The 10049-nt window shown below is 37.1% G+C and overlaps 1 protein-coding gene across 1 annotated transcript; it reads right to left on the reverse strand.

Moving 5' to 3' along the window:
* Nucleotides 1–326: 326 nt before the first annotated feature.
* LOC139729408 (choline transporter-like protein 2) lies at nt 327–8755 on the reverse strand (the record flags this gene model as incomplete). Its single annotated transcript, XM_071640336.1, has 4 exons — nt 327–582; nt 6587–6679; nt 7712–7804; nt 8589–8755. Coding segments are annotated over 4 exons (410 nt in total), but the record flags the coding sequence as incomplete, so codon positions are not given.
* Nucleotides 8756–10049: the final 1294 nt, after the last annotated feature.

Raw genomic sequence — 10049 nt, forward strand, 5'->3', positions numbered from 1 at the left:
ATAGCTGCACATAAATATGTATTCTTATACTGTCAAGCTGAAACACCATGGCTCTTTAATCATAATCCCTTAAACATTGATTATTGCAAAATAGCCATGTAAGTATCTTTATTCGATAGCATTCCACTACAAGAAGATTTTTGTAGCTGTATCAGACAGTGAGATTGTGAATTGATTGTGTGAAAAAGAAAAAGTGTTTCAAAACATTTCTAAAATCATTGCTCAAATCACAAGGAATTTCCATATTATTTATATGTAAAGAGAGAGAGAGAGAGAGAGCGGTAACGAAACAATGACATTTCAGAACTCTCCCGTCGTATCCAGGGATCCCGTAAGTATTGCCAAAACTCTTCTCCCTGGGTTATAAAGCGGGGAAGAAAACGCAAGTTGGAGGTGGGCCGAACAAGTAAAATCTGACGAGTAGTTGGCGTATATTATGCTGTTATGTGTTGGAAGAAAAGGCTGTAGAAGTACTGTGATCGTCAACGCGTCTGACACTTAATAGCTTTGTTTTGGTTGTTTTGGTTATTTCTTTCGCTCCTCGAGTGATCTCGTTGCTTTCCTGGCATTATCCACGAACGTCTGGCGACAAAGAACAATGCAAAAAGGGGGGAGAAATGAGGCGGGTGTGACTCATTGAATGATTAAGCAGTTGGAATCATACTGGATATTAAAGGAACCAAACCAAACCAAATCAATGAAACTATTGAAGTAAAAGAAAAATCATAATAACGACACAATTTATGACAATTGTATGCATCAAAGCGATATGAGATTTTTTTTCTCCATGAGAGATACAAAGTAATCAAAATCTTTTTAACTATTAGTGATAACTACATTGATGACATAATTATACACAGATATATTTGGCAAGGCATTATGTACTCGATCTCCGATGCGTTTGTCAAGTAGTACATTACATAGCAGTTAATGTAAGTGGTGTTCTTCCAATGAAGCTTACGATGACGAAATTGATGATGAAGAAACCAGCGCAAACATTACCATAGAGTGGTGGCTTTGGGAATGTTAAAGATAATTCCGAAATGCTTTTGGTCATCATAGCTATAATGATGATGCTGATCTTTAATTATGAAGAGTTGTAGGTAATACAGTGCACGTCATAAAAATGAAAGTTTGAATATGTTGAATATCAACTTTGATCATAAAATAGAGCGTTAAATGGACAAGTATTACCTATAATGCTAGTGCGACTGTCGGACGATATCACGTTTTGCTTTTCAAAATATCATTATTCTTATTACGATAAGCCCATTGCATACAGAAAAAAAAACCCAACAACAACAGAACTCTAAACGGTAGTAGTGCAACATTGCCTAAATGATTGTCAACACTTTTGTCACTGGCGAGTGCGTAGATAAACAAATTCGGCACACGAGTGTTAAGGTCTTAAAGTGTAACCCGGTCTTAAAGTGTAACTCGGTGCCTAGGCTTCTGAAAATGTGTCTCACATATAGAGCGCCACCTGTGGTTTTGGATAAGTTTATAGGCCAGTTCTTTCTGTCGTCTGCTTACACACCATCCGTGGTTTTGAGTACGTTATCAGCCAGTTCTTTCCGTCTTCCGCTCGCTTGCTATAAGAATTGCATTTTGAAAGTTTCGAAAATGAATTGCAGAGTATTGTTATTGTGGTGTTTGTTCCTGTTTACATCGCTATTTTGTCAGTATCAACCACGTCCAGGCAGAAAATCAGATGATGATGGCGAAGAAAGGCTCGGCGAATGGCAAGAAGATGGACAGTCATTTGCGTGTCGAGGCAGTGGTGATGCTGGCATTCCAGCTGCAGTATTTCAAATCCAACCTACTCGGCGTTAGCATTCCAGACTCATTTTTTGTACTTGTTGTAGTAGTGTGTGATGATATAAAAAGCAATGGATTGTACATAGGACTATAATCATATCGATGATTGTTCAACTTGAGTCGTTTTCAGTTGCCAAATAACTTCTGTGACTTGGAAGTCATTCTGACTGGGACTGTAACAAGTCTCCCAATCTTGCCATTTCTGATGTATACATGCACGTATAATGTGTTAATTACATTCCAGCTATTCCACTGCCAGTTGACCTATTCAGCATTCTGGTATTCCAAGCTGTAGTATTGTATTTGTTGTAGTAGTGTGTGACGGTATCTAAATAAACTAATAATCTGTACATATTGTACGATCGTCAAAATTTACAATGTAAGTTGCATTCAGTTGCCAAAGTATCCTCCATGAAAAGTTTTCTATTTAAACATTTGTTAAATATCTACTTTGGAGAGTCATTGTACCTGGGAGTATGACAAGGTTTCAATCTTGCCATTTCTATAGTCATTTATTTCACGATTTCACGGGTATTTCAGCTTTTTATCAGCAAGTATTTGTTTATTCATATAATTCCTTTTTTTATTTGATGCATTAGTGTGCAAAAATATTGTATGTAAATTTTCACTGTTACCATTTTGACACAAGCAAATTCGGAATTTGTAATAGGCTGGTTTTTTGCTCTTTTTGTTCTCAGTGTTTTAATAAATATTCGCTAAAGATATTTTCTCAGCTTTTTAGTAATCATAATGGAATCTTACACATTAGAGCCTTTGAGGGCAGATTTAGAAACATACAATATGCATTGCATTGTCGAAAAGGGCATTATCAGTGATGGCATATGACGCAATACTGTCGATGTGTAATTCAAAAGAATAGTGTGGTAATCCTCCCCTCCCAAACAATGCTCAGGAGGGGACTGAAATGGGCTCCATAACATACGTGTGTGCAATGTTTCCCTTGAACTATCAAAGTAGATTATTGCACACTGTAAAACGTACATATTGTCACTCTGAGATGACCAACCTTATTTATGTATGATGCACGTCATGTCAAGATACATTTTAATATTGTATTGCTTGGAAAGGATTTGGTATACTGTGCAGTGTGTATAAGCGACTGTCAGCAGAATCACGTTATACTTTCAAAGCTTACCAACTCATTTATATCAGAACTTTTATATTTGCACAATTTGGTTTGGTAGCTAATCTATGTATAACTTGATATATGTGAGTGCCTCGTGTCAGTGTGTTGTTAACGCGTGATGTGCGAGTGTCTTGTATGACTTTAAAGGACAAGTTCACCTTCATAAACATAAGGATTGAGAGAATGCAACAATATTAGTAGAACACGTCAGTGAAAGTTTGAGGAAAATTGGACAATCGATGCAAAAGTTATGAATTTTTAAAATTTTTGTGTTGGAACCGCTGGATGAGAAGACTACTACAGCTTGTGAGTCATATGCGTACACAGTATAAAGAAAATGTAAAAGAAAATTCAACATATTTTCACTTTTTTCGCATAATAAAAGAGCTCTTGACTTGCCTCTTTCTAAAGGCAGGGGGAATAATATTGCCCATAACATTTGTCGGTAACGAGTCAGGGGAATGTGTACTTTTTTCAAAAGATGGAATTTTGTGAAATTCTCTTTATATTTTCCTTATATTGTTGTACGCAAGTTATTCTTACACTGCAGTAGTCTTCTCATCCAGCGGTTGCTGCACAAAAATTTAAAAATTCATAACTTTTGAACGGATTGTCTGATTTTCCTCAAACTTTCAATGATGTGTTCTACTAATATTGCTACATTCTCTCAATCCTTATGTTTATAAAGGTGAACTTGTCCTTTAAGCAGCAATATGATACTTGTAGATGTTAAAACCTCTACAATAGTATTTGATATACCAAGCAACTTGTCCTTATCATAGTGACTTGTAAAAATGTTTGTACACTTAATAATCACAACAGGGATGGTCATTTCTGTATGCAGGATATTTTGTGGGGTGTTTTCGAGAACAATCATGTGCAATAAACCGCACATTACGTGGAGCAGATACCAATATGTTGGCCTACACGACATGTCGTCAGGTCCTATAATGTGAGCAGTTCTTTTCATATCATTTATTGTTGTTTCTGTTTGGTATAATGTATCAACAAACACCTTCGAAAACATACTTATTTGTTCACCGTTAATCATGGCTAACTTTGCAAATGAGAAATAAGGAAATCATCAAGAAAGAAAGCAGAGATAAAACAAAAAGAAAAGTGAAAGCATGGGGAATGAAGTTTGCATTTCCTGATAAAATTGTGGATTTTACCATACAAGCAGTAGATACCTCACCGATCAGAAAAAAAAAAGAAAGACAATAAAAATGATGAAATCACTTTCCTTCGCTGCATCAGTGGCCACCATCTGTGGTTTCAAAGTGAAAACCACAGAGGACCTTCCTCATCTTGGGATGTAAAACAGTCAGGAATGTGCATTAGGCAATAACTGAGCCAGCAAAACCGTTACATTGTTTATGTAACAATACAGTGTTAGGTGTTGAATTACTCTGGGGATGCTACCTGCCATGTAAAGTAAAAATCTTTTCAAGAAGATGTAAAAAATTACATTACGCCGCCCTCCTCCTCCTCCCCCCCCCCCCCCCCATCCGACATAGCAAATAAAAAGAAATCATACATTCACCTTCTAATATAGCATTGCATCAGCTCTGTTACTTCTAGTTCTGGAGAAGATTTGGGTGTATTTTGTTCAAACAGTCCCGTATGTTGAGGTCTTTGGACTTGGTGCCCCTTCAAACAAAGTGGGATTCCTTTACCCAGGGATGCTATCTCCCAAATTCAAGTTTATAGTGGAGATGTATATGTCATAATTATATTTTTCAAGAAGATGTTGGAAATGTGAAAATTCCACCTCCCCCTACCATGGACGCGCCTGGATACCGCCATAATCTAACATGAAGCTTCTAACTTAACTATAGTATTTGCCTAGCTCTATCATTTGGTTCTTATTATTGAAGAAGGTATAAAAAAAAATCCATAATGTTTTATGTAATTATTTGCACATTAATTTTGGTAATGCAATATATTTTGATAATAGAATTAATGTGCACATTCATTCTTTTTTTTCCTTTCAATCATGTGCCTACATAGTAATTTGATATTTTCTGAGATTTCACTGAACGCTGAAAATGATTTTGATTCATAGTATCAAAATATGTTGAAGAAAAATTAATAAATCTTACAAACAAAATAAGAAATACATTATGAAAAAAATCGTAATTGTTCTATTTATCCTTGATTTTGCTCTTTTTCTTCATTTTGCTCTTTTTCTTTTAATGTATCAAACCTATAGCTCATGTCTGCATCCCCCTTCCTATTGTATTCTGAAGTACAGGCATCTTGTCCTAATATTGTCCGTGCTAGTTCTTTGTGCAAAAAAAAAAAAAAAGAGAAGAAGTTTGTTTCCTTTCTTTTCCTCTCTCCAGTTGCCCTCTAATCTATTTCTTTAGAAAGGTTACTAGTATACTCTGAGGAGTACATGTCAAGCTATTGCTTTCTAGTGAACTCCTACGTTCTTCAATACGTGTTATTAATCTGGAATAGTTTGACATGAATTTTGTTATTTCGTTGGTGACAAGGTAAGGTCCTTTGCCTTTAAGTAGTTTGTATTCTTCAAAGATTTCATGTATATCATGTTGAAGAACAAGTGAATTCAATTGAATTGAATTGAAATGAACGTGCTTGATGACGACAAATGTATTATTTATCATGATATACCGCTAGTTTACAGGCACACACCCTTGTTGGTCGTAAATGAGTCTGCACCACAGGACCACTGGCACTGAGCCTCTCTCCCATGGGAGATTGGCACAACGAAATGTGTGCTCGACCGCTGCATACGCATCGCTCTGACACATTTTCAGAAGCCTAGGCATCGAGTTACACTTTAAGACCGGGTTACACTTTAAGACCTTAACACACGAGGGTGTGAGCGGGACGGATATAGCAGTTTCCGGTGTCGCGCACGTGACAGCGCACAAACAGCACTCTCATAGCACTTCTAGCTCAAGAGCGAATATTGACAGTATTTCAAGGGAAAATTGGGTTGTTGATTTTTGTTATTGTCGTTGGGGGGGGGGGGGGGGGGGGGGGGGTAACCCTATTAGGACCTACTTCCCAATGTGCCGCTGAAATTACTTACAGAATTTTCATCATATTTACAAAAATGATGTTTGTTTGTTTTGGTAAGCATGGCAATGTTTATACCCCCTCCCACACACCACACACTCACTCTCACAAAGGGATTACCACCAAGGTAAAAATAGATGGTGACGTTGTGGAATCTAAAGAGCTGATTGGTTGTTTCTCCGGTGGCTGTTTCTTACTGTTCGTTACATACGCGTAGTAAAATAAATCTGATCAGAAGCAGGGCCCCAGCTTCAACAGCCGTGTGTTAGTCTACAAGAAGTTCATAGCTCATACATCTCAACTCGCGATAATAATCAATACGTGTCTTTATGACGTGGTGTGGTGTTAATATTTTTAAGCCTTGTTCGAAATGAAAATTTATGAGCTCGATCATCATCAATATTTATCAGGATTCATTGCCAAATATATATATATATATGAGGAACGGCATGAACAAATAAATTCGAGTTTTACGTTCGGAATGAAACTACATTTCTTTGATCCATATCATGGCAGGCCTGCTATCATTCCATAACACTTTCTCACCCTTCTGTTTATTTTCTTGTGACTTACCATCAGGTCTCTACTCATGTAATAAGGCTTGTTGATGCCGTCGTTACGCTCACAGTCTTCACAGAAACACAGGAACAGTGTGTCAATTGCCATCTGTATGATAAAAGACATACAGACACACACACACACACACACACACACACACAAAATGAATATACAAAAAAAATGTATTAATTTAATCAATATCCAGTTTAAAACAGTACGCACACATACAGAGACAAAAAAAAAAAAAAAAAAACCACAAACACTAAATAAAGGAACATATTTATTATGAGACTTCGGATTTATATTTTACGGTCAGACTTAAAACTTAAAAGGAACTGCAACTAATTTGTTTCCTAATTTGTTTGGTCGATGAAACACACGAAATTCATCTTACACGGCGCTCCGCGAAAAATTACTCATGAGGAAAGTATCCACTTTTACAGTAGCTTGTTTATGTGTCACTGTCAATCATCCTCATGTGTTCTTCTTTGTTTCTTGTCTTTCTCTAAACATTGTTTGTAATCATGTGCGAACGTTCATCTTTGTCTGTGTAATCAGGTAATGTGAATGAATAAATGATACCTGCTTTGAATCATATCAGCCCAAAATTTGTAGACCAGTGAAATTGGTACACGTAATTGGATGTACGTGTACATTTACTCGCTCACAAGTAACATGACTCAGAGAACATAACCATTTAAGCGTTTAGGGTAGTATCCCCTTTTCGTCAGCCAGCCACCACCCTCTCCCCTTCCCCATCCTCCATGGCCAACGTACAAATTGTATGAGTACAGTGGGAACTCGATATAACGAGATCTGAATAACATAATACCTCTGATATAACAAACTAATTTTTCCCGTCCCAGTGAATCTATTTCCTTTGTTTTGTATTGTGTACTGACTATACTAACATAACAAAATATCTGAAATAAAGAACAATCGTCTTGGTCCCAAGGATCTCGTTATTCAATACTGAGTTTCCACTGTAGTTTGGTATCACATGTGTAACAGAGAGGGGAAGAGAAAGGGTAGGGGTGGACATAATTCGCGCTGCCATTTTGTATTGTCTGTGCTTCATTTCGGCAATAGCTATTAAATGCAATGAATGATCTTTGATTGAAAAAAAAAAAGATGTCTCACCTCATACACGAGCAAGAACACGTGACTTATAGAGAAAGCGAAGAGCGCTGCCAGGGCAATGGGTACTGCGTAATAGTTGAGATCCGTTCTGTCCTGCAAAAGGGATATAAAGAAATTAATATGTTTCTTAAAACAGTTATGTAAGGAGAAGGTAATAATTGATGAAACATTGCCGAAAAGACGGATCAGATACATAATCTGTTTTCATTTTACGGTATGTTACCGCGTGACCCAATTAAAGCTCCATAATGTAGTTATGAAAGCGAACATTTCTTTTGGCGAACACTGAAACTGAAAAAAGTTGTTTTGTTTAGGAATGGTGAAGGTGCAAGTTATATTGATATTAATGGTTCAGGAAAAAAACGAGCAAAAGCAACATTTTAGTATAAGGGCAGGATCTTCATGAAGAGAAAAATGTAAAAGACCCAGTACCCAATACAGATGGAATACTATCACAAGTAATCCGTTTTAGAAAAAAAAAGGGTAAGCATTGCACATGTTATCGGTCTTTTTTCTTCCTCTTAAACGATTTTCATATTTCTCTACGAACACCATGTATTATGTGTGATTAATCACTAGTAATTACTTTCTTGAATTTTCATGGCACAGATATTATATCTTTTCAGCTGCATAAATCACAATATATGTTAATATAGCTGTAAGTTCCAACATACCTATCACTACATCCAGTACAACCAATAAAGCGTTATCACTGGCAAGTACCCTGACGGTGGCAATGTGCCTTCTATAGATAAGCTGATTATTATACCTGAAGAGCGGTTGATTATTGACGACGCCGAGACCTAATTCTTGAGCATAAGGTCACGACGCTATTAAAGATAAATTGGAGGGACTTGCTCGAATCCCGTGATCGAACCTGAAGGAGCTGCATTCCGATCACGACGACGCAGGCGGTGACGGTGGCCTTGCCGAGGAGGAGGAGGAAATTGCCCACGGAGTTGATGGCGGCGACGCGCAGGGCGTTGGAGACGAGCAGCGAGAAGGCCTTCTGGGCCGCCTTACAGAAGCCATAGCCATAGATTGCTGAAAAAGAAAGATGGGAAAAAAGTGAGATAGATAGATAGATAGATAGATAGGGAGAAAGATACATGTAAGGAGATAGATAGATAAATAGATAGCGATGTATAAATAGATAGATGGATGGATAGATAGATTTGATTTGATTTGATTTTATTGTTCCACATTTCAAAACATCAAACATGATACGATCGATTGAACATAAGATTGAACATAGCGTCGTAAATTACAAAAAATACAAGAGAAGACAATTTAACAAACATGAAATGTGGGGACCTACTAAAAAGCAAAGCTTGTAATGTATAGGTCCCCGTATATATGAAAGTGTTGGTCTTCTTAAACAACCTAGAAACGAAAACTATGAAAGGAAGGAAAGGGACGCAGGCCCGTAGCCAGGATTTTTCAAGGGGGGGGGGGTGCGGTCACTAAAAAAACGGACCTTCGGTACAAATACCAATGATGACACACACACACACACACACACACACACACACACACACACACACACAATTATATATATATATATATATATATATATATATATATATATATATATATATATATATATTCTTTGGACGACCGAACTACAAAAGTTGTATGAGAATTTGCGCGCGAAGCGCGCCGCAAATTGTGAATTTTGACTGTTTTAATGACGTTTTAAAGTCTCGAGGAAATTTGTATTTTTGTCTGTTGCATGCAATCGCGTTACGGTATTTCATCTGGGAAATAGTAAAAACTCATTTTGCCAGGAAGTTGCAAAGTTTAATTGTGTTCGAGACTCTGCGCAAAATTGAGAATAGTGATTTTCCTGGTGTTGTTTTAACTTTTATTTTTTTCTATATTGTATACCCGCGTTAGCAGGCCTGAAGCCAGGATTTTTAAAGGAAGGGGGGATTGCGTTAATCAACAAAACGATCCTTTGATACTGTCCCGGGAGGGGTAGCGACAATTAAAAGGTGGACACCATGCTCATACATGGACTTTCAAAATGGCCCCTAAACGAGTAATGATCATATGATTTTTTCGGGCCTTAAAAAACAAGTATTCCTTAAATGTTTCCTGCACCCTAAAGAAGTACTTCATCATGATTGAACAATATACCATTTTCCCAAATTTCGGCCTTTTTGATACCCTTTGATTATATACGCTCGTACATCACACTTTCCATCTAATCCGTGAGAAAAAACGACCCCTATTACGCGTTTTCTTTAGCGAGTACGGTCACGGTGTCCACCTTTCAGTTGGAGTTTTCCATCCCATTGGATGCTGTTTGGAAGATGAAACATTCACTTTACTATAC

The sequence above is a fragment of the Diadema antillarum genome, unplaced genomic scaffold (assembly GCF_040938485.1).
Source record: "Diadema antillarum isolate AM-2024a unplaced genomic scaffold, OU_Dant_1.0 seq00000238_RagTag, whole genome shotgun sequence".
Taxonomy (NCBI): domain Eukaryota; kingdom Metazoa; phylum Echinodermata; class Echinoidea; order Diadematoida; family Diadematidae; genus Diadema; species Diadema antillarum.